This window comes from Ranitomeya variabilis, chromosome 7 (assembly GCF_051348905.1).
Source record: "Ranitomeya variabilis isolate aRanVar5 chromosome 7, aRanVar5.hap1, whole genome shotgun sequence".
Lineage (NCBI taxonomy): Eukaryota > Metazoa > Chordata > Amphibia > Anura > Dendrobatidae > Ranitomeya > Ranitomeya variabilis.
The window spans coordinates 167,684,901-167,711,714 of NC_135238.1; the positions used below are offsets into that span (position 1 = coordinate 167,684,901).

Genomic DNA, 26,814 nt, shown 5'->3' on the forward strand with positions numbered 1-26,814 from the left:
CGGGGACCCACACCGCGGCGGCGGTTGGCAAAGCGCTGAGCCTTCTCCTGTGACAACTTCAAGTTGTCCACCACATGATTCCAGATCTGCTGCAACCTATCCACCACAGAATCCACCCCAGGACAGTCAGAAGGCTCCACATGACCCGAAGAAAAGCGAGGATGGAAACCAGAGTTGCAGAAAAAAGGCGAAACCAAGGTGGCGGAACTAGCCCGATTATTAAGGGCAAACTCAGCCAACGGCAAGAATGTCACCCAATCGTCCTGATCAGCAGAGACAAAACACCTCAAATAAGCCTCCAAAGTCTGATTGGTTCGCTCCGTCTGTCCATTAGTCTGAGGATGGAAAGCAGACGAAAACGACAAATCAATGCCCATCCTACTACAAAAGGATCGCCAGAACCTGGAAACGAACTGGGATCCTCTGTCTGACACAATATTCTCAGGGATGCCGTGCAAACGAACCACGTTCTGGAAAAACACAGGAACCAGATCGGAAGAGGAAGGCAGCTTAGGCAAAGGAACCAAATGGACCATCTTGGAGAAGCGATCACATATCACCCAGATAACGGACATGCCCTGAGATAGCGGAAGATCAGAAATGAAATCCATGGAGATATGTGTCCAAGGTCTCTTCAGGACAGGCAAGGGCAAGAGCAAACCGCTGGCACGAGAACAGCAAGGCTTAGCTCGAGCACAAGTCCCACAGGACTGCACAAATGACCGCACATCCCTTGACAAGGAAGGCCACCAAAAGGACCTGGCCACCAGATCTCTGGTGCCAAAAATTCCCGGGTGACCTGCCAACACCGAGGAATGAACCTCGGAAATGACTCTGCTGGTCCACTTATCCGGGACAAACAGTCTGTCAGGTGGACAAGACTCAGGCCTATCAGCCTGAAATCTCTGCAACACACGTCGCAGATCCGGAGAAATAGCTGACAAGATAACTCCATCTTTAAGAATACCAACAGGATCAGCGACTCCAGGAGCATCAGGCACAAAGCTCCTAGAAAGAGCATCGGCCTTCACATTCTTAGAACCTGGTAAATACGAGACAACAAAATCAAAGCGGGAGAAAAACAATGACCAGCGGGCCTGTCTCGGATTAAGGCGTTTAGCAGACTCGAGATACATCAGATTTTTGTGATCAGTCAAGACCACCACACGATGCTTAGCACCCTCGAGCCAATGACGCCACTCCTCAAATGCCCATTTCATTGCCAACAACTCCCGATTGCCCACATCATAATTTCGCTCGGCAGGCGAAAACTTCCTAGAGAAAAAGGCACAAGGTTTCATAACAGAGCAACCAGGGCCTCTCTGCGACAAAACGGCCCCTGCCCCAATCTCCGAAGCATCCACCTCAACCTGAAAGGGAAGTGAGACGTCAGGCTGGCACAAAACCGGCGCCGAAGTAAACCGGCGTTTCAACTCCTGGAAAGCCTCCACGGCAGCAGGAGCCCAGTTAGCTACATCGGAGCCCTTCTTGGTCATATCCGTCAAAGGTTTCACAATGCTAGAAAAATTAGCGATAAAACGACGGTAGAAGTTAGCGAAGCCCAAGAACTTCTGAAGACTCTTAACTGACGAGGGCTGAGTCCAATCAAGAATAGCTCGGACCTTGACTGGGTCCATCTCCACAGCAGAAGGGGAAAAAATGAACCCCAAAAAGGGAACCTTCTGTACACCAAAGAGACACTTTGAGCCCTTGACAAACAAAGAATTTTCACGCAAAATTTTAAAGACCAACCTGACCTGCTCCACATGCGAATCCCAATTATCAGAAAAAACCAAAATATCATCCAGATAAACAATCAAAAATGTATCCAGATACTTCCGGAAAATGTCATGCATAAAGGACTGAAAAACTGAAGGCGCATTGGAGAGCCCAAAAGGCATCACCAAGTACTCAAAATGACCTTCGGGCGTATTGAATGCGGTTTTCCATTCATCACCTTGCTTAATGCGCACAAGGTTGTACGCACCACGAAGGTCTATCTTGGTGAACCACTTGGCACCCTTAATCCGGGCAAACAAGTCAGACAACAGCGGTAAAGGATACTGAAATTTGACAGTGATCTTATTTAAAAGCCGATAATCAATACAAGGTCTCAAAGATCCGTCCTTTTTTGCCACAAAAAAGAATCCCGCACCAAGAGGGGAAGAAGACGGACGAATATGTCCTTTCTCCAGAGACTCCTTGATATATGAACGCATAGCGGTATGTTCAGGTACCGACAGATTAAACAGTCTTCCCTTAGGAAATTTACTGCCTGGGATCAAATCTATAGCACAGTCACAGTCCCTATGAGGAGGCAGTGCACTGGACTCAGACTCACTGAAGACATCCTGATAATCAGACAAATACTCCGGAACTTCCGAAGGCGTAGAAGAAGCAATAGACACAGGCAGGGAATCCCCATGAATACCACGACAGCCCCAACTTGAGACTGACATAGCCTTCCAGTCCAGGACTGGATTATGGGTCTGTAACCATGGCAGCCCTAAAACAACCAAATCATGCATTTTATGTAAAACCAGGAAACGTATCACCTCGCGGTGTTCAGGAGTCATGCACATGGTAACTTGTGTCCAATACTGCGGTTTATTTGCTGCCAATGGTGTAGCATCAATACCCCTAAGAGGAATAGCATTTTCTAATGGTTCAAGAGTAAAACCACAGCGCTTAGCAAATGAGAGATCCATGAGACTCAGGGCAGCACCTGAATCTACAAACGCCATGACAGGATAAGATGACAGTGAGCAAATCAAAGTTACAGACAGAATAAATTTAGGTTGCAAATTACCAACGGTGACAGGACTAACAACCTTAGCTATACGTTTAGAGCATGCTGAGATAACATGTGTAGAATCACCACAGTAGTAGCACAAGCCATTCCGGCGTCTATGAATTTTCCGCTCATTTCTAGTCAGGATTCTATCACATTGCATTAAATCAGGTGTCTGTTCAGACAACACCATGAGGGAATTTGCGGTTTTTCTATCACATTGCACCGAATTAGGTGTCTGTTCAGACAACACCATGAGGGAATTTGCGGTTTTGCGCTCCCGCAACCGCCGGTCAATTTGAATAGCCAGTGCCATAGTATCATTCAGACCTGTGGGAATGGGAAAACCCACCATAACATTCTTAATGGCTTCAGAAAGGCCATTTCTAAAATTAGCGGCCAGTGCACACTCGTTCCAATGTGTCAGCACGGACCATTTCCGAAATTTTTGGCAATACACTTCAGCCTCGTCCTGCCCCTGAGACATAGCCAGCAAGGCCTTTTTTGCCTGAATCTCAAGATTGGGTTCCTCATAAAGTAAACCGAGCGCCAGAAAAAACGCATCCAGATCAGCCAATGCCGGATCTCCTGGCGCCAGCGAAAAAGCCCAATCCTGAGGGTCGCCCCGTAAGAACGAAATAACAATCTTTACTTGCTGAGCAGAATCTCCAGATGAACAGGGTCTCAGGGACAAAAACAATTTACAATTATTCACGAAATTCCTAAACTTAAACCTGTCTCCGGAAAACAGTTCAGGAATCGGTATTTTAGGTTCTGACCTAGGATTTCTGATAACATAGTCTTGTATGCCCTGCACACGAGTAGCCAGCTGGTCCACACTTGTAATCAAGGTCTGGACATTCATGTCTGCAGCAAGCATAGCCACTCTGAGGTAAAGGGGAAGAAGAAAAAAAAACTCAGAATCTTCTTTCTTATAATCCCTCTTCTGCAATGCATTAAACATTTAATACTGGCCTGGCAAACTGTTATGACCCCAATGGCGAGGGTCTCAGAGGAACGTGGAAGTCTGCAGAATACAAAAATCCAGCTCATAGGGCAGTGGTAACTGGGTTGACCATATATCTACTCCTAACGCCAACACTAGAAGTAGCCGGGGATCATTCCTACGTTGATTCTAGATGACACGCGCCAGCCGGAGAATCTAGCTACCCCTAGTAGAGGAAAACAAAGACCTTTCTTGCCTCCAGAGAAGGGGACCCCAAAGCTGGATAGAAGCCCCCCACAAATAATGACGGTTAGGTAAGAGGAAATGACAAACACAGAAATGAACCAGGTTTAGCACAGAGAGGCCCGCTTACTGATAGCAGAATAAAGAAAGGTAACTTATATGGTCAACAAAAACCCTATCAAAATCCACACTGGAAATTCAAGAACCCCCGAACCGTCTAACGGTCCGGGGGGAGAACACCAGCCCCCTAGAGCTTCCAGCAAAGGTCAGGATATAGATTTGGAACAAGCTGGACAAAAATACAAAAACAAAACAAATAGCAAAAAGCAAAAGGCAGACTTAGCTGATATAACTGGAACCAGGATCAGTAGACAAGAGCACAGCAGACTAGCTCTGATAACTACGTTGCCAGGCATTGAACTGAAGGTCCAGGGAGCTTATATAGCAACACCCCTAACTAACGACCCAGGTGCGGATAAAAGGAATGACAGAAAAACCAGAGTCAAAAAACTAGTAACCACTAGAGGGAGCAAAAAGCAAATTCACAACACATGGCTATAACCGCTAATCAACAGGTTAATTGCCAGGGCAAATATCGTAATTTTAGAGAAGATGTTATCTTCTTTATGAAAGTATTCTTAATCTTCTTTAACTATGGCCTTCTGTGATATGTACCTATGAATTGCAATATACACTCACCGGCCACTTTATTAGGTACACCATGCTAGTAACGGGTTGGACCCCCTTTTGCCTTCAGAACTGCCTCAATTCTTCGTGGCATAGATTCAACAAGGTGCTGGAAGCATTCCTCAGAGATTTTGGTCCATATTGACATGATGGCATCACACAGTTGCCGCAGATTTGTCGGCTGCACATCCCAAAGATGCTCCATACAAGGCAGGATGGATCCATGCTTTCATGTTGTTTACGCCAAATTCTGACCCTACCATCCGAATGTCGCAGCAGAAATCGAGACTCATCAGACCAAGCAACGTTTTTCCAATCTTCTACTGTCCAATTTCGATGAGCTTGTACAAATTGTAGCCTCAGTTTCCTGTTCTTAACTGAAAGGAGTGGTACCCGGTGTGGTCTTCTGCTGCTGTAGCCCATCTGCCTCAAAGTTCGACGCACTGTGCGTTCAGAGATGCTCTTAGGCCTACCTTGGTTGTAACGGGTGGCGATTTGAGTCACTGTTGCCTTTCTATCAGCTCGAACCAGTCTGCCCATTCTCCTCTGACCTCTGGCATCAACAAGGCATTTCCGCCCACAGAACTGCCGCTCACTGGATTTTTTTTCTTTTTCGGACCATTCTCTGTAAACCCTAGAGATGGTTGTGCGTGAAAATCCCAGTAGATCAGCAGTTTCTGAAATACTCAGACCAGCCCTTCTGGCACCAACAACCATGCCACGTTCAAAGGCACTCAAATCACCTTTCTTCCCCATACTGATGCTCGGTTTGAACTGCAGGAGATTGTCTTGACCATGTCTACATGCCTAAATGCACTGAGTTGCCGCCATGTGATTGGCTGATTAGAAATTAAGTGTTAACAAGAAGTTGGACAGGTGTACCTAATAAAGTGGCCAGTGAGTGTATTCTCAATAATATTATTGTTTATTGTAGAATTGACTTATGTCATGGGTATCAGGTTGTATTTTTGCGCTAGTTTATGGGTTAATAATTCTCTCATTGACAGAGTAATGCAGCTTACCAAATAATATTTCTTAGGACATAGAAACTTTTTAGTTTAATCTGTCTTCATGAGATAACCCTCTTCACTCCACATCTTGTGAGTGGATCTCGCACATGCATGTAATTTAGTCTATTTTAGGACTGTGTCAGTTATTTCCATTTATTTTACGTATGCTTCATGATTACCAAAAACATTGAACTGTGTCATTTTTTTGTTCCACGGAGCAGAATGAAGCATTCATCTATATAACATTCCCATCCATTTCACAGGCCGGAAATCTAGATTCCTAATTTTAATGGAACTCAAACAAGAATGGCAAATATAGGTTATGAATCTCTTCCAGAATAATAATTAGCCTTGAGATGCCCCACTGCACGGTGAAGAATGCAGGCGATCACACTACAATGAAAATCCCTATTCTGCACAGATGAGCCTGGGGGAATCGGCCCTATTTTCAGTGAAATGTTTCTGTTAATTTTACATGGTGTCCGGACGCTGCACCAATCTTGCAAACACAAGGCTGGTGGACAAATTAAATCAATATGGGAGACTTATGAACATGCAAAGTTATTAGCACAATACACAGATTTTAATTAAAGATGTTGTGTGCTGCGAAAGTGCCTGGGCGATTCTGATTGATTTGGGATGCTGTTTCAGCTATTTTCTTGCCGTTTGCACGAAAGTCTTCATAGATGTTCCCTGATTTAATTGGATATTAACGATATAGCTTGAATTCTCTCAGCGATGCTCACAGGACATGTAACAGGTGCTACGAGCTCAGTATTCTGCTTGAATCTTACGAACAGTAGGATCATAATTTCATATTGTTTTATTTACCCTCATCCTGATGTAGGACTGCAAATTGTTCAGTGTAAAGAATCAGGCTACAGTCCTTATAGTTACCATTGTTAGAGAGTGTGTTGAAAATTTTAACTCAAACCTTGAATTCACATTTGGGACATTGCTCCTGTCGGCTTATCTCCAAGAGAACAAGGTGATTGACAGTCCGAAATTGAGCAAGTCTAATCAACATCTCTCGTTATCATCAGTCATCCAGCATTCCCATACACATTAGACCATTGGTTGAACCCGTCGATATCAGTGGGTTCAGCCAAGATTAGTATAGTATGAATGGGTGCTTTAACTCTCAGCACCCCCAAGATCAACTGGTTGAATGGGTAATAATGCTATGGCAAGTACTACTCTCCTTTGTTGTTTACCAGGTACAGCGACATACATTTTTTAGTGGAAAAATATCCAGCTCACTATTACTATATCCCTGTGGCTCGGAGCATGGAAAACTGCTCTGTCACAGCGTGAAGGCAATCAATTGGAAGGACATCAAGGTCACAGCTAATGAACTTGTCTTTAATTCACATAGGTGAGTTACAGAGGAATAAAACCAAGACTTTCATAGCAGCAGTGACATCAATGCAATTCGAGTGACCTGGTACTCTTACTCAAGATCTAACAGTGCCTGGTCACTCAAAATGCATTGATGTCACTACTACCATGAAAGTCTCGGTTTTATTCTTCTTCAACAGCACCCATGTGAGTAAAGACATGTTCCTTGCCCATGAGCTACATTTTGCAGTGGCTAGCATTGCAACTCTGTAACACAATCCCATTCAGATGATTAGAAACGAGTTGCAATACCACGTAAAGCCACCACCAAATATACCGCAATGTACAGTAGGCCAATAATATCAAAATTTCCTAAAACTCTTTGACTGTAACACACACTACTCAGCTTTGAAATGGAAAAACCAAGAAGGAAAAATTATGAAACTGTGAAAATCACAGGATGGACACACATATTAATAATACAAAGAAATGGAAACAAACATTTTCAAAACATCTTGATTCATCATTTTTGCCTCTTGGAGTTGCAATTTCAATGTTAGGGAGTGTGAATAGCCAATTGCCGTGACTTGTCAAAAAGCTGAGAGTCACATCTCCACAGTTTCGATAAAAATGGCCTATCCCCCAAATTGTCAATATTGTGAGCATGGAAACCCCCCATAAGAGACTACTACACTTGTCAATTATCAGAAAAATATTAAAAGATCAAGAAAACATTTCAACAAGTCGGCATGTTTTGGTTAACCAATGATACTGGGAACAGAGTGAATAAGAACAATATAACAAGAAAAATGAAACTTACGTCTCTGGCATTGGTTCTCTAATGGACCCCAACAGTGCTCGGGACAAGCTTTTGGACATTTTCCACCTGAGAGAAGTGAAACAGAGAATATAACCAGTTAAAAAATAATGTAAAAAATGACAATACAATGAAGTGTAATGACAAATTATACTGCATAAATATTCATCTGGTTGTAACAAAGATTATGTCATGCACATGTAAGTACACTGTGCCATTCGTTTTATGTGCATGGCTTAAACTTTGCGATGAGTATGTGCTCCTGGCTGGATCAACCAGGTAGTGTTACGATTCCTCCTTGTGGTATATCTAGGGCTGGGGCATGCTGAGCTGTCAGTATTGTGATGGACAGCTCAGCCATCCAGTCAGTGTCGTGCTGTGCTGTCAGTGTTGTGAACAACAGTCTAGTCTCCAAATATGGCCCAGGGCGTGCAAGGTTTCCTCCATGTTTCTCCTGTTAGGAGTGATTACCTGGCTATTTAGCTGGCTCTCTGCTTCCAATAACTGCCAGTTGTAGTTTTGCTCAAGTGGTGTGCATTTGTTCTATGCTCTGAGTATATTCTGATCTTTGCTGCCCGACTTTGGATTTTCCTTTGACCATCTGTTTGCCTAGCCCCTTCCTGTTCATACACTACCTTCCCAGAATTCTGACTTCAGACATGACCTGATTACACCCCGGTCTTTCCCCTTATTTTATGACAAGCTCTCTTGGTATCTGACCCCAGACCTCTTGACTATCCTGCATCACAGCTTGACCGCGAGTACTGTTTAAAATAGCAGAATCAAAGGTCTCACAATGGCATCCACATGTGTATACTGTATATAACGTATAGATGCTATGGCCCCTTATTCTGACCCTTCTTGGTAAGTATTTTTTATATTGACCTTCTAGGCAGGGGCAGACATACCATTGATGCAACCTGTGCAGCTGTAAAGGGGCCTAAGAGGTAAGGGGGCCTACGTCTCACCTCCACAGCAGGTAGAATTATTATAATGCACTTCTAGATTGAAAGGGCACATACACTGTTCTTTCCCAGGGGCCCTCTTGTGTCTATTTCCACACCAGCTTCTAGGTATATATATTAAGCGCATTCTAGTTGGAGCAACACTTGAAAACTGATGTCTTATCCATACTCGCAGTATATATTTGATGTCAGTACATTAGAAAACTAACTATTGTGTTCTTGAAGTGCACTTTTTGCTTATCCTTCAGATGAGGCTGCCAACAGGTACCTATCTGGCATTGTGTTGAAGTGATCTCACGGTTTACAAATCCCTGTCACTGAGCCATCTGTTTACTTCCATCATAAAATCATTATGGCAACATAATGCAAAATCATTTCTGTCTAACATGACAGAGTTGAAGGGGGGATGGGGTGTAGAGGTGCGGGGGAGTCTCCATCTGGCAAAATAATACAACTTTAATCAGTAATAACGATAATTATTATTAGGAAGCTACTGAAGCTCGCTGCAAAAACTTAATGAGTCTAAATTGATTTATAACAAAGGGGATTAGGAATGACTGCCTAGGAAAACATCAGGTTCTGTCATAGCTCTGCAGAAGGGCAGTCACATTATTTTGGATAAAGAATTGCCAAGGTGTTCCAGGGAGAGTACACCTGGTACAGAAGGTCACTCTGACAAGCTGAGAGCTGATGGCTCACAAACACGATACCATTAAGAAGGGATTACTACTTCAATGGTAAAACACAGGAGAAAACATTGCAATCAATGTGTCAATACAAGATAGAACTAAATATATCATTATGTTAGAGGGGTTGCCCATTTCGAGAGAAAAAAAAAACTTTAAAGTGTTTAAAATATAATTGTAAAGAAGTTACTAATACATTTTTATTTTCAAAGTTGCCCCAACCTTTAATTATTATCAGTCTTGTGCCTTGTGCTTGACACAAAAGCAAGCATAAAGTCTTGGCATAAAGTCTTGGCATATTACGAAAGCTACAGTATTTGTGTAGTATATAAACCCAGAGCCAATCAAGGAACAAGGAGTGTATATATAAAATCAATAAAGTTTATTTGGAAAAAGTACATAAAATTATACAAGTATATATTGGATGCCTCAAGCCAAACTAGCAGACCAGCAAATGATGACACACCAAACTTCTATAGCATTCAATTAAGAAAAATTAGTATAAGGTAGAGTTATATATTCCTTGCTGAAAACAACCAAAATTCATAAATTAATCTGAATTTAGCCATATATACTGTACTTATACCCAGGCTCGGACTGGCCCACCGGAGAACCGGAGGATTCTCCGGTGGGCCCAGGCACTGACACCTGCTGGCATACTGGCCAGCAGCTGCCTAGGGCCCCCACTGCTCCAGGGGCCCCCCCAGCCACCCGCCCGCCTACCACCCACCCTCCTTGAAGATGATACTCACCCTGCTCCAGTGATGGTCTCGGCGTCTGCAGCTCGTCCTGAATGAGCGGTCACATGGTACCACTCATTAAGGTCATGAATATGCACATATTCATGACCTTAATGAGCGGTATCACCTGACCGCTCACGCAGGAAGAAGGTGCTGCGCCGGGAGTCGGGACAGAGCCAGAGGGATGTCGGCACGGCCGTGCAGTGTGGGACAGGTGAGTATAAGGGATGGGGGAACAGGGGGATGAAGGAGGACATAAGCCAGCGTGCCATGCAAAATGGGAGCAGGAGCGGGAGCGGGTGGGTGGAGAGATAAGCCATGCATACGGGGGGATATGAGCCATGCATACAGGGGGAAATTTGATCCATGTATACAGCAAGGGGGATATGAGCCATGCATACAGGAGGGGGAATATGAGCCATGCATACAGGGAGGGGGGATATGAGCCATGCATACAGGGGGGAATATGAGCCATGCATACAGGGGGGGAATATGAGCCATGCATACAGGGGGGGAATGTGAGCCATGCATACAGGGGGGATATGAGCCATGCATACAGGAGGGGGGATATGAGCCATGCATATAGGAGGAAGATGAGCCATGCATACAGGAGGGGGGTCATTATACAGTATTGAGCATCATGTGGAATCATTATACAGTATGGAGAACTGTGTGTGGCCATTATACAGTATTGAGCATCATGTGTGGCCGTTATACAGTATGGAGCATCATGTGTGGCCAATGAACATTATACAGTATGGAGCATCATGTTCGGCCATTATACAGTATGGAGCATCATTTGTGGCCATTATACAGTATTGAGCATCATGTGGGATAATTATACAGTATGGAGCACTATGTGTGGCCATTATACATTATGGAGCACTGTGTGGCCAGTATACAGTATGGAGCACTGTGTGGCCATTATACACTATGGAGCATCATGTGTGGCCATTATACACTATGGAGCATCATGTGCAGTCATTATACAGTATGGAGCATCATGTGCAGTCATTATACAGTATGGAGCATCATGTGTGGCCATTATACAGTATGGAGCATCATGTGTGACCATTATACAGTATTGAGCATCATGTGGGGCCATTATACAGTATGGAGAGCTACACTCACCGGCCACTTTATTAGGTACACCATGCTAGTAACGGGTTGGACCCCCTTTTGCCTTCAGAACTGCCTCAATTCTTCGTGGCATAGATTCAACAAGGTGCTGGAAGCATTCCTCAGAGATTTTGGTCCATATTGACATGATGGCATCACACAGTTGCCGCAGATTTGTCGGCTGCACATCCCAAAGATGCTCCATACAAGGCAGGATGGATCCATGCTTTCATGTTGTTTACGCCAAATTCTGACCCTACCATCCGAATGTCGCAGCAGAAATCAAGACTCATCAGACCAAGCAACGTTTTTCCAATCTTCTACTGTCCAATTTCGATGAGCTTGTACAAATTGTAGCCTCAGTTTCCTGTTCTTAGCTGAAAGGAGTGGTACCCGGTGTGGTCTTCTGCTGCTGTAGCCCATCTGCCTCAAAGTTCGACGCACTGTGCGTTCAGAGATGCTCTTAGGCCTACCTTGGTTGTAACGGGTGGCAATTTGAGTCACTGTTGCCTTTCTATCAGCTCGAACCAGTCTGCCCATTCTCCTCTGACCTCTGGCATCAACAAGGCATTTCCGCCCACAGAACTGCTGCTCACTGGATTTTTTTTCTTTTTCGGACCATTCTCTGTAAACCCTAGAGATGGTTGTGCGTGAAAATCCCAGTAGATCAGCAGTTTCTGAAATACTCAGACCAGCCCTTCTGGCACCAACAACCATGCCACGTTCAAAGGCACTCAAATCACCTTTCTTCCCCATACTAATGCTCGGTTTGAACTGCAGGAGATTGTCTTGACCATGTCTACATGCCTAAATGCACTGAGTTGCCGCCATGTGATTGGCTGATTAGAAATTAAGTGTTAACAAGAAGTTGGACAGGTGTACCTAATAAAGTGGCCGGTGAGTGTATGTGTGGCCATTATACAGTATGGAGCATTGTGTGGTGGCCGTTATACAGTATTGAGCATCATGTGTGGCCATTATACAGTATGGAGCACTGTGTGGCCATATTTTTGTTTGCTTATAATTATTGTATATAAAACAGTGTGATCAGCAGTGCTAAATGGCTGTGGTTGGGATGTGGACATGGGTGTGATTAGTTGTGAAATGGGTGTGGTCAGAGGCGTGGCCTAAAATTTGCCACGGCGCACTACGCGCACCGCAAACTTTATACCTCCTTCCCTTCTTCAAAAGTTGGGAGGTATGGTAACGCATTTGCCAGATCACGGCAAGTGCCGCAAATCCCATAGGGAATGAATGAGGCCGAACGCAGTGTTGCCGTAAGTGATCCATTACGCGGCAGATGCAGAAAAACTGCCCGATCTGCTGCAAAAGGCAACTTTCACATCAGCGATTCTTGCCAAAGTCACTGCCGATAGTGTCATACTCACCAAAGGGGGAGGCAGCACTAAAAGTGCCTAGGGCAGCAGAAACTCTAAATATGGCCCTGGGGGGCTACATTATATTTCTGTGGGGGGACTGCATTATACTAAGGGTACTACATTATATTATGGGGGGCTACATCATACTATATGAGGGGTTACAGTATACTCTATGGGGGCTGCATTATATTCTGTGGTGGGGCTGCATTATTCTCTCAGGGGACTACATTATATTATGGGGGGCTACATCATACTATATGAGGGGGCTACATTATACTCTATGGGGGGGCTGCATTATATTCTGTGGTGGAACTGCATTCTCTCAGGGGACTACATTATATTCTGTGGTGGGTTGCATTATACTATATGAAGGGGGCTGCATTATACCCTATGGGGGTGCTACATTATATTCTATGGTGGGGACTGCTTCATACCTGAGGGGGTTGTATTATATTTTGTGGGGTGCTGCATTATATTCTATGAGAGGGGACCGCATTATATTCTGTGAGGGGGCTACCCCAACCCTTGCTACATAATTAAGACGTGAACTACTTTATATTATACCCAGATATTAGCGCTTTTTACTGCACAATTGGTGGTCTTGTATCTATTTCTATGTAGCTGCATAGTGGGCCCCAAGAATGATTTTCTCTGGTGGGCCCAAGGTGCTCCAGTCCGACGCTGCTTATACCGTACGTATAGTTATATAGTTATAGTACTATGAAGGTTGTTTCTCTAAGTTCCCATATGAAAGTCTAATCAAAATCGATGACTGTGCATAGTACCAACTACTACCTCTAAAGAGCATACAATCACATGAATACCTGAGTGGTGTGTCCTCCCTGCTGAGTCTCACCCCCAGTATTTGTCTAGTGGCTGGCTGAGAACTCGTTTCAATAGTTAAGCCATTCACTTTCTCTGTCACTTTGGATGAATATGTAAACTTATCTACTGGCACTATGGTGGGATATGGCTTTCACTCTATGAGAACAACAGTTACATGATCCAAAACTAGGTTATAAAATTACACACACTTACTTATTATTTGGGGGCAAGCTAAAGATAGTCTTCTCAGAAGCAAAGTACTTGAACTTTGCAGAACAGTAATCGTGCTGTTTACAGACTGGAATGTCGGCCAGATATTCAGACGTCGGCCCTCCTTCATTTTACAAAGATTGAAAGGGTTGCCCAGTGTAAACCAGTTGTCACATAGGTAATAACTGGAGTTGGTCGGATCGATTTGTGGAACCCCAGTCCATCAGCCATGTCAGTGCTCTGTGACTACTTGTTGGGAGCTTGACAAATCTCTCACCTTCTGAGAACTCTGCTATTGATTTTGATCAACCAACTAACATGACATTGTCTGTGGGTAAAGTTGCAATGATGACATTGCACAAGCCCAGCTAGTCAAAAGCCCCACCTTGGGATCTGGAATGGTGAGAGATTCACAAGACTCCTGTTCAGAGACTCTTGTCCAGAGACAATGGACAGGAATACCACAAGCCAATCTGTCCAGTTCTAGTTATCACCTACCTATAAGATATGTAATAACTTGCTGACCAGTGGGTGTCACATCGCTGAGTCCACACCTATAGCAGGTTGTGGGATTTTTATCCTTATCGGGGAACTTTTATGCCGATTACAAAATAGGGCAGCAAGTAGGATGCCTGACTGCCGCTCCATTAATTCCGGTGGGACAGCTGGAAAAAAATTATTTCCACACTCAGCAATCTTATAGGGAAAGAATGGAATAGAGGTTCCACATGTGTACTACCACTCCATTCAATGGGAAATAAAAGTTCCACGTTCTGCAAATTGGTATGGGACCCTGTGGTCTGATACCTTTGATGAACAAATAAGCAGTTATCTTAATCATAGGTGATACGTTTTTCGCACCGAACAACCCCTTTAAGCTTTTTGTGGTCAGAAGTAGAGAATATGGTTTTAATATCAATGCACATTAATGGAACAATAAAATCAGCAATCTAGCAAGAGAAACTTCCTCTTCTATCATGTAGTCAGACTGTTTAATTAGTCTCTCACACTTACGGTCTTATACCTAAATCGGTCCATGTCCGGAGCCCTTTTCTCCTTATACAAGAGCAGAAGAACTGACTAGCTAATAATAAAATGAGTCATCATCCAATGTTTCTCACATACAGTACAGCTCTGATGACATTGCTACCATAAATTGCAACTGTGCATTGCATTTGGTGGCAGCTGAGCCTGGTGTGTTGACTTGTGCTGAGGCCCATAGAACATAAAAGTCACCAAAGATGTAATGACTCAGTAACTGTAGAAATCCAAATCTCCACTGAAATTAACATCAGCTCATGGAGCTTCATGGCATGGGTTTCCATGCCAACACTGATGAATGGAAACATTACATCACCAAGCACAATACCAAGATGGAGTGATGATTGATGGAGTTACTAGTCACTCTTCTCTATCTGGCAGTCTCATGGACAAGACTGGATTTGGAGAATGCCAGGAGAAACTTACTACTCTGACTGCATCATGCAATCTGTAAAGCTCGGTGGAGTGGGGCTAATGCTTTTGGGTTGGTTTTTAGGGGTTTGCCTAGACTCTTTAGTTCCAGTTAAGGGAAATCTTAATCCTTGTGTGTACAAGACATTTTGGACAATTGTAGTTTCCAACTTTGTGGGAACAGTTTGGGTAATTCACTTTTCTTTTCCAACTTTGTGCAAGCAGGGTCCATAAAGGCATGGTTCAGGGAGTTTGGTGTGGAAGAACATGCCTGACTACATAAATACCTGACCTCACCCTTCAAATGAACTAGAGCAGAGATTGTGAGGTAGATCCTCTTGTCTTATAAGTGTCTGACCTCACAAATGATCTTCTAGATGAATGGGAAAATGTCACGCACAGTGTAGGAAAGGTTAAGTACAACACGATGGGATAAGGGAAAGAGAACCAAACACTAGGGAAGAGGGGAGTGGAGACCCCTAGATAGATCTAACATCACCCTCTCTGCCCTATCATCCCTATATAGGTTCCGCACCTATTCCCAAACAGCATTCCTAATTCCTGCCTGACCCTGGCAATAAGTCCTGCACTGGGAAGGACAGGATGAGCGCTAGTCGATCCCCACTAAGGCTAAAGACAGCTAGGATACACAAAACAAAGGAACACTAAGCTTAAGTAAGCTCAGAGAGAAACACCATCATCCTTCAAACTCCAAAGAGGACGCTAGCCAACTGCTGCAGCTCCAATCCTCAACACGGAAGTGCAAATAGAAAATATCACCCACAACTCCCAACATGAAGTTGGGAGTTATGAACACCCAGATCCAGGTTTGATCATCAGAGCCGGGGGAGGCGACCACTGGGTCCTAGCATCAGAAGGACCAGGCAGAAGTCTGCAAATCAAACGGCTGAGATCCTCTACAGCCAAATGCAGTGCAATATATATATTTATGTTTTACCCTTTTTCCTGAATGGAAAAAAAAGATTCAGCTTGGAGGAATAATAGGTGGAATTTTAAAACCAGAACAGAGCGGCTATATAAAATATCATTTTAGTGATAGAATGGCAGCTTAGCAATATCGGAGTGCGAGATAGCATTGTATGTTGAAGCTGCTATGTCTGGGCCTGCAGGCGATGCTTTGCCCGTCCTTGTATTACATTCCCTATTATAATTCTATGGATTCATTGCTTCCTCTTTTGTGCAAAGAGAAAGTAAAGAAATTATTCTCTATCTTACCCTCCTCTGCACTTATCTCCTGATCTCTTGCGCTGTTAGAAGGTTAATTATCAAACTGTGGAACTCACTTCAGCTTTTCTGGCTATATTACCTCATGAGGCATCACACAATGCTGTTCTATCAAGTGAGCGCACTCAGCCATGCAACACTGATGTGGAAAATCAGGCAAGATATGAGTTTTTCCCTGTGTCACAGAATAGATATTTTTCTATTTGAATGAAACCAGACAAAAAAGCACAAGTAAAGTTTCGTGCACTGACTACCTATAATGTCCTCCGTTTTCATTTTTAGACACAGAGGTGACAATGTGATTCAGAATTGAGACTATTGTTAACAATGGAATGTTAATAAATTAATGTCCAAAGCACATATTCAGTAGAAACATTATTTCCATTATTCATGAAAGATAAGTTGTAAAAATTATGTATAAAAGCTGATATTTAAGGGTATTAATGGTCACGGACGGTACAAAAGAAAATTTTGTCTATCATAAGCACAGTAGAAATGGACTCTATGGGGGCTGATTTGTTAAAAAGCACTCCTATCAAAGTTTTTATCATCTTTTTTGCCATCATCATATTATATAGCACTGTGCTCTTACAATTGCTCATTTTGCCCTTCTACCCAGCTAATTCTTCCCTTTTCTCTGCTCTATGTAGAAACAGGAAGTCTCTTTTCCCTGCATGAGTCATCCCCCTCTTCACCTCCTGACCCAGCTGCTCTGTTCTCCCCTTCTATCAGGGACTTTTGCAGTGATGACTCATGCAGGGAAACGAGACCTCATGTTTCTACATAGAGCTTAGAAGGGTTCAGTTATTCAGCTTTAATCATGTAATGTCATAGACCTCATGGAAAAGACAAAAATTAACTGAGTAGAGGGGCAAAATGAGCAATTGTAAGCACACAGTGCTTTATGATATGATAGCTACAATATATTAAGAGGATAAAAACTTTTTAGGGAAGAGGAGTGTATCTTTAAGCACTGGTGTTGTAGAAGCCAGTCTTAATAAAAAGGCATGGTGGGGATTAATGTGCCAAATTCACTAACCGATGCACTCCACTTAATGAGTTTTCGGTGGCGTGGGCCTCTGTGCACTTCAACAGAAATGCTGCTACAGTCAAAAAATTCTGAAATTTGCAAAACGTTCTTTATTTTATTGGGTTCCACTAGGGGATTTGAACTTGTGATCAAGTGCACAGCCACATAAGTGCATCAATTTGGTGATGATGAAGGCCATCATTGGGCCTTCGGCCACCATGGTAAGTTATTGGCACCCCACAATTGAGTGCTTTACCATTCCGTGCCACCAAATTAGAACCACTGTAAGAGATTTACAGAAGGATCTAAATGGTTATAATCAGGGACTGTTCATTGCAATTAGAGGTAGGGGCAACAGTGTGGGCACCCACCATGTATGAAGTGGGCTGAGCTCCTATACCAGCACCATATATCCACAACCAGCATCTGACCTACTGTACATGTACGGCAAATGGTTACGATTAGGTTTACCCTGCAATCAGGCATAAAGGTCTGTGGGACTCTGGAAACTTTATCATTGTACTATTGCCCCTTACAGATGTAACCGTATGCCTTTACGGCTGCGTATACCATAACTTTCATTGACTTTAATTGAAAAAAAGCCATTGCCATAGAGTGAACATATATGGCAGTTCCTGATGGTCTGACAGTAATTATCACATGGAATGATAAGAAACCCCCAACACATTACCAGGTCAGAATCACGTGTGCAGTAAAGTTGGTTAAGTTATTTTAACTGGAAAAGTTTATAATAATTGACTCTAAAACAATGTTATCATTTTTTATGCCGGTATCACGGTCTCTGTTCCTTTTGGACTGGCTGAATAGTGAAGAACTGTTACAAGTCAACTGGAACTATTTTAATACATTATCAAATACGGTAGATCTGTAAAACTTTTTTGAATCCTGTAAAAAGTGACACCCTTGTTACATAGTGAATGAAGTTTAATTTGTAAGGCCAAAATAATATCTATTAAGAGCCTGATTCTAGTCTACTGCATTTCTGTTTGGATCTGCTGGTATACCTTCTGTATGTGACGCAATATTGCCAGGATTAGGTCTAGGAGGTTGAAATTTGGGTTAAGTTTCGAGAACAGCATGATGGCTCAGTGGTTAGCACTGTAAGCATGCAGCACTGGGTCCCACCAATGGTCTGTCCCAATCTTCAGGGGTTTCCTCCAGGTTCTCCATTTTCCTCCCACACTCCAAAGACATAATGATAGGGAATGTAAATTGTGAGCCTCAATGGGGACAGTGATGATATCTGTAAAGCGCTGTGGAATATAAGCAACCCATAATAATAGTGAGAACAGCAAAGGACTACAGTACAGGCAGTGGTCTAGGGTGGGTTGTCGGGGAAAATTAAGTATTTAGCATCCCCTAATGATCAGGGCCTAATCTATAGACTATATGACATAACATTTGAAAAATGAAGCTATACATAATTAAAAACACAAATATATAATGATTTGTTGTATACTTTGCGGGATTTTTTTTATGTAGCTACTTTATTACCATAGCCCTAAACCTAACCCTATCCCTAACCCTGGTGCTGTCCCTATTATTAATCCTAATCTTAACCCTAATCCTAACCTTAGTACTATTCCTAACCTGTAATATGTAAATAAAAAAACATTTTTACAAAAACTTGATTGATTCAATAGATCACTTTCTCTAGTAGTCAGGAAATCAGTCACAATGAAACTCATAAAACTTCACAAGTCCTATACTGTAGAAAATTCCTGTAGACTATCTAATAGAATACCTAAGGCAAATATCATAGTCTATGAATGAGCAGATTTGCATTAAGATTTGTATTCTTCTTAGCACAAATCTACTCACTCATAAACTATACCATTTGTTTTAAAAACTATTTTTCATTTACGTAAAATATAGATTAGCATCCTGTGTGGGCAAGAAGAAGAAGTATAGAGGCAATTTGTAAAGTGGTATGTGCTGACACCAATAATTTAGCTCCAATCCTCTGATTCCAGACACTATGGTGCGGCACAATGTTCCGACTGGCGGTAATAGCTCATTCCACTGACTCAGCTCTGCTGCTTTCAATACAAGCTCAGACAGCTGAACAAATCCTGATTTCAATTCCTCTCCCTTTGTTATGATTCCTTCTCTGCCTCGAGAGCCTCACGTTTGACCACTGCTGCCATTCACAAGAACACCAAATTTAATTTGACCAAGAAGCAGGCAATTTCGGTGCACCTCACGCCTCTGCAAAGGCATGGGGCAACACAGTGAAATGTACCGACGCCAACTCGTAGGCTCTCACGCACAAAAAAGTACATTACCTCTAAAGGACATAATTAAGTAGACCTAGGTCCAAACTGACCGACAATTCAGTCCTGATTTAATGGTTTTCCCGGCTGTGACAAACGTGTAAGCATTATTGCTGTTACTTTGCAATTTTGCAAGCGGTTGGAGTTTGTGCTGCTTCAAAATCAGCTTTGTCCTGAGAGTTCAGTTATTCATGGGGTTTAATCTCACACATCACTTTCTGCTATTAGCGGTGTGTAATGGCTGCTGCCTCACTACTGAGGTTTTATGAAGCAACATAGTAATTTCTCTTTAGTCGCACAATATAAACATGATTTAAAGGAAAAAACTCCCTACCTCCGTTTTTCTTTCTTTTTACTGTCAAATAGGTAAAAATACAGGCGGAGTGTCTCAGTTTGATTCTTTACTCTTAGTTAGATGAGCGATTTATGCCCCCAATGTACCTGTTAACCCTACCCTGACATACATTATAGGCCATGGGAAGATCCTGAAATTTTATTGTAAGAGATCACATACAGAGCATGCAAAATGTTAAAGGGGTTATCCAGGACTATTTAATTTTTTTACTACAGGCCTAAGAATTAAGAGGCAGGTAGTGCCGAGCACCCATGTCTGCCAACAAAGAGTGGTGACCGCTCCAGCCAGTGATTCAGCTGATTCCACTGACACCATGTTAACATAGCATCGGTGTCCCTTCACACTGCTGTATTGACAGGGCGAGAATACTGACATTCTACTGATTGAAGCCAGCTCCCCGCTGCTTAACTGCGGGGAGGCGCTTGTCAGTCAGCATGATGTCAACAGTCACGCCCCATGGACAGAGCAGCCTTGAAGAAGAAGAGCTGCACTGTTGTCATGGAGCAGTTGAATCGCTGGCAGGAGCGGTCAATAACTACACTGAGCCAGCGACGGATAGAACAGGCAAATCAGTAAGTACCAAGTTCCCTTTAACTCTTAAAGTACCATATTTTAGATTTTTTGGGGGAGGTGTGGGTGTGGAGGAGTGCAATGGGTGGACAAAAAAAACAATCTGCAAGCTTGAGAAAAATGTCACTATATGTTTTTTCCCCCTGGTGTTCATCTTACTAATCATTGTAGATTTTTGGTGAGGTTTTGATGCTGCATATTTTAGATGTGCAAAAATGCAGAGTCTTACAGTTCCAGCAAAGTGGATGGCATTTTTAGAGATCTCATGCCCACTGTGCTTTTTTTTTCTACGCAGTGTAAATGGACCTGCGATGCGTGTCTGAAATCCGCAATATGTCAATTTCTCTTGCGATACACTTAGTTTTATGTGCAGGTTTCCCCCAAAGACTTCTATTAGATGTGGAAAATCCACAGGTAAAAAAAAATGATTATGCGTTTTTAGTGCGTTTCCACTGTGGAAATGAAGTGAAAATTGATGTAATCCGTACCATGTCTGCATCAATAAAGTTTTGTCACAGCCAAATAACAGCAACTATCAAAAACAAAGCAGCTTAATTTAAAACAAGACACACCAAAAAGAGACAATTACTGCAGTGTCAAAAACGCAATAAAAAAGTAAATAATTCAATTTTGACCTTAATGACCAAGCCAAATTTTACAATTCTGACCACTGTCACTTTATGAGGTAATAATTTTGGAACGTTTTAATGTATCCCACTGATTCTGAGACTGGTTTTTCATGACATATTGTACTTCATGATAATGGTAAAATTTCTTCAATATGACTTGCTTTTTATTTGTGAAAAAAACAGAAATTAGGCGAAAATTTAAACATTTCTTCATTTTCAAATTTTTAATTCTTATGCCCTTAAATCAGAGAGATATGTTACACAAAATAGTTAGCAAATAACATTTCCCACATGTCTACTTTACATCAGCACAATTTTTGAAGCATAATTTTTTTTCTTGTTAGGAAGTTATAAGACTTAAAAGTTGACCAGCGATTTCTAATTTTGCAAACAAAATTTACAAAACCATTTTTTATAAACCCCACATTTGAAATGACTTTGAGGGGCCTGTGACAGAAAATAACTAAAAGTGACACCATTCTAAAAACTGCACCCCTCAAGGTGCATAAAACCACATTCAAGAAGTTTATTAACCCTTCTTGTGCTTCACAGAAACTGAAGCAATGTGGGAGGAAAAAAATTAACATTTAGGTTTTTTTTACAAACAATTTACTTTAGACCCAAAGTTTTTTATTTTCACAAGGATAACAACAGAAAATAGACCACAAAATGTGTTATGCAATTTCTCCTGAGTGCGCTGATACCTTATTTGTGTGGGAAATCTACTGTTTGGGCGCACGGTAGTGCTCGGAAGGGAAAGAGTGCCATTTGACTTATTAAATGTAAAATTTGCTGGAATTATTAGCGGACGCCATGTTGCTTTTGGAGAGCCCCAAATCTGCATAAACAGTAGAAACCCCCACAAGTGACTCCATTTTGGAAACAACACCCCTCAAAGATTTTATCCAGGGGTATAGTGAGTATCTTGAACCCGCAGGTATGACACAGAATTTGATAACATTGGGCCGTCATATTGAATATGTCATCATTAGTGTTGAGTGCAAGTGCTCACAACTCGAGTCCCTGCCCTGCATGTTTCACATTAGACACCCAAAAAAATCCATGTGGGGATTTGCGATACTCTGTGCATACCCAAGCACCCGTTGCAAACTTGAGTAGTGAACACTTGCGCTCAACACTATCCATCATATCATAATTTTTTAAACTTTTGAAAAAACCCCAATTCTAACCCCAACCCCAACCCTAACCCTAACACACCCTTAACCCTATCGTCAACCCTAACCTTAACACACCCCTAACCCTAGCACAGTCATAACCCTACTCCTAACCCTAAGCCCAACTACAAAGAATGGAAAATTATATATATATATATATATATATATATATATATATATATATATATATTTTTTTTTTTTATAATTTTTATCTAACTATTGGGGTAACAAAGGGGGATTTGTATTACTATTTTTTTAAGGAACCAGAAGGAAAAATTTCCTATTGTTGCCAGGTACCAGCCGGCAGATCTCGCCAAGCATACTGTGCATGTGTCCACCATTTTTTCCCCCTGGAAGATGGTGCTGCGCCAGGGGACTGATCAGGAGGGACTGGGGGTACCAGGGGGTCTCAGCGGGCATCATTTCTCTCTCCTCTGACATGTATTTTATGTCAGTGGAGAGCGCAATGACTGAAACAGCTGCAACACTTTTTTTGTGATCGCCATTATTCAGTGAATAACAGTGCTCATGCAATCATGTTCTCTTGGGTCTCAGCTACCCCCGGTAGTCGAGACCCTGGAGTTTTTCTGGCTCTGGGAGGTGAAAAAGCCTTATTCCCGATCACCATTTTAAAATGGCAATGAGGGAATAAGTACCCTTAGCGGTTGTCAGAACATAAGCTATAATAGTGTTTGCTAATATTTTATCAAGACTTTGTTCAGTTACCACACAATTGTGAGCATTTAGGGTATGTGTCCACAGGTCGGATTACATCCGGATTAGATGCGGATTGAACGCTGCATAAAACTGCAGCATTCAACCCTCAGTGCCCAGATATTACAGGATAGTGGAGGGGATTTTATGAAATCCCATCTCCACTATGTGTGCGAACACGCATCCGGTGGCCCTGCGTTTACGGACATGCGGCGCGTCTTTTTACAACGCAGCATGTCTGTTTACCTTGCGGCGATGCTCCGTCGCCACAAGGTAAATAATAGGTTCCTATGTATAGAATGTGGAGATTCCAGATGTGTGCAATGAACACATCCAGAATCACTGCGCGTATAGAAGGGGGGAGCGCTTTGAGCGGAGCGGATTTTCCACTCCATTCAAAGTGCCGACAATCCGGACTGTGGACATGCACCCTTAGCTACTTAGTGATAAATACATAAATACATCCTCCACATACCACCCCTTCCATTAAACTCCATATTAGATACCTTGTGGAAGCCTCTGTTTAACTGCATTTCATCGTCAAGGAGTCCCTGTTATTAAAGCTTGGACTTGCTGCCCTCATCCAAACAGGTTAAAGCTGCTTTTGGTACAAATTCCAGGAACCTGCTTTGCAATTTACCATCCTCTTTCATCAAAAGGGTGGTCCTTCTTCATCAGCATCCTGCCAGAACTATGTGTTCTGGTTCATCCTTATCCTCATTTTCAAGTATGCATTGCTCCTGCCATTGTCCAATGACTTGTCAGCCAAATACTGACAGACATGAGACTAGAGACAGAGAGACACAGACCAGCTCCACTTCCTGTAATTCATTTTGTATTTTCTACTGCTAGAGACAGATTACACTTGACAAGAGGCAGGGATCATCACTCCGGACCCAATTCTTAATTGCTTTTGCAATTGTTTTTTCATCTAGTTTTGTGTGTATTGTGCCTATTTTTGTTTGCACCCCATTCATTATTCTATATGCGCCTTTCTTAAGTCTATGTTATATTCTCTTGCCTGATTGTTTTCTTCTTGTTCTCCATTTTGTGAGTGGAGTCTAGCACATCCAGATGTTTTCCCTTGATACATCAATGGCGACTTTTTAAAAAAGTTGCACAATCTAGACACTAATCCCCCCTTGGTGTATTTTTGAGTACTCCAGTATTTTGGTGCAATTTTTTGTGACTTTTGGTTCAAAAGTTGAGAGAAAACAGTTCTAGACAGAAAGTAAGCCCATTTATTTACTTTACATAAAATTCATACCATTTTGCCTTTAGAACCCAAAACTAATACCACAAAGCAAAAAAGAAAAGTGACTTATCCCCCCAAAAAATAATGAATTGGATCCATAGTGACCAGCACATTGGACTGATGCCACGGGTTTACCGCAACAGAGAGATGCCAGAAGACCACAGCTGTTATGATCCGGTGACTTTGGAGCCGCATGAAACTTTCTCTGGAGTAGGTGGAAACTGTACTGACCGCAAACCCTGAAGTAACACCGCAACTAGAAGTAGCCGTGGGGTGTGCCTAACAAAGCCTAGACACCTCGACACAGCCGGAGAACTAAATACCCCTACAGATGGAAATAGGAATACTACCTTGCCTCAGAGCAGACCCCCAAAGGATAGGCAGCCCCACACAAATATTGACTGTGAATAGGAGAGGAAAGACACACACAGGCAGAAAACAGAATTTAGCAAAAGAGGCCACTCTAGCTAAATAGAGAAAGATAGGACAGAATACTAAGCGGTCAGTATTAAAACCCTTCCAAAAATATCCACAGCAGATAATACCAAAAGTTCCACAATCTAACTAAATACATGGAATGTATATCTGCAACTCCTGAGAATCCAACAAGACTGAGAAAATACTGACACAATCTAAGCTGGACAAAAAATGAATAGCACTGAATTATTGAGCACACTGCATGTGTGCCACAGAGACAAAACCAGACACTTATCTTTGCTGATTTGGCAGAAGGCAGAAGGAATCAACCAGGACCAAAACCTCCCAACAACCATGGACAACTGGCAAGGACTAATGAATCCTGCACGCCTAAATACCCCAGTCAGAACTGCAATCAGCAGATCCACCTGACCAGGACTGCAACCCAGGGACAACTGCATTACCACCTACAACCACCGGAGGGAGCCCAAAAGCAGAATTCACAACACACAGCGTCTGATTTCTCCTACTCCTGCACTGATTAGAAGTATGTCACCTTCATTTTAAACAGTGTAAATTTATTTTACCAGTGCAGAGGATAATCTGCTCAGTTGAGAGCTCCTGGAAGCTTTCCTGCGTTAAGGCTCTCAGCTGTGCACTGTTAGCCACTCCCATCTCCTATTTAAACTGGGCCCTGGCTAGCACTCATTGTCAGAGGTAACTTATGCTGCACGGCTGTAGGTTGTTGGTGATTGTTATTGGAGAAAGCGTTTGTTGGATGTATCTGTGACTGTTGCTAGGTTTTGTGTGTGCGATAATTCCCTTTCTTCTCCTATTTTGGTTTAACCCCATCCTCCATTCCCCGATGCATTCCTCTGTTGTTTGAGTCAGTATATTTGTATGTTTGTATTTTTTGTTATCCCTGTTTGTACTACTTTGTTAGTCTAGTTGGTGTATTAGGATACACATATGTTCCCCTCTTCCCTGGGTAGGGGAAGGGTGCAAACTTTAGGGCGGATTGAGGAGCTAAGGCAAGGTACCCGGCCCCAGCATCTTCACCCTCAGAATTAACCTGGGGAACAGGGCAAGCTAGGATTCCCTCTAGCGTTAGGGACAGGGAAGAAACCCCTGGTCCTGGGACACCCAACAACAGAGTCGTGACAATTGATTTTTCAGTGACAACATCATTTTAGGTAAATAAAGTAACTTAGCTTTCCAATATTAACAAGCAGTGACCCTCTCCACTTTTTTACCAGTTAGTAATTAACAGATTTACCTGAATAACATCAAATTACTTCTTCAAACTTAAAATTGTATCTTGAGCTAAATCCATAACGAGGAAAGAGATAAAAGATTGAGAAGATGGGTTTTCACAAACAGTAATTTTTTTCCTAACGTATTGTCATATAATTATTATTATTGTTGTTATTATATATTTTTATAAATCTCATTACATGCAGGGGATAGAAAGCAGGTTTTGCACATAATAATTGTTTAAAGACGACTATTAAATCTAAAATAACGAAAATATTGTCAACCGTCATAGCTATCCAAAACCACTCGTCTCAGAAACCAATAATTGAGGTACAAAAGCCATGGACCGTGTGTAATACGATTATCAGTGGGGATGCTTTTAGAAAACAAGGTACTCATGAAATTTCTTCTTCTCTGAATGGATTATCTCTTCTATCCTTGCTGGTACTCGGTGCCTTTTTAGTAATAATACCCTTGCTTTGTGCCATGCTTATATAGGCAGGTACATGGTCGGCTCAGATTGTTTGTACTTTTGCGTTTTACTTTTTGGCATGCCCTTCTCCGGAAATAAACTGATAAGGTTACATGCAGCCCAGAAATGCCCCCAGTGATATAACATGGGCTGACACATTATACATGTACTGTCACAGCACTGCGGTAACTTGGAA

At 42.4% G+C, this 26,814-nt stretch overlaps 1 protein-coding gene across 2 annotated transcripts in view; it reads right to left on the reverse strand.

The window, feature by feature from the left end:
* Positions 1-26,814, reverse strand: part of ERBB4 (erb-b2 receptor tyrosine kinase 4) — a 1,241,858-nt gene that overhangs the window by 437,254 nt on the left and 777,790 nt on the right. For both annotated transcript variants that reach the window (XM_077272252.1, XM_077272251.1), the window contains exon 5: positions 7,836-7,901. In XM_077272252.1, coding sequence (XP_077128367.1) covers positions 7,836-7,901 — 66 coding nt within the window. The remainder of the gene's footprint in view (positions 1-7,835; positions 7,902-26,814) is intronic.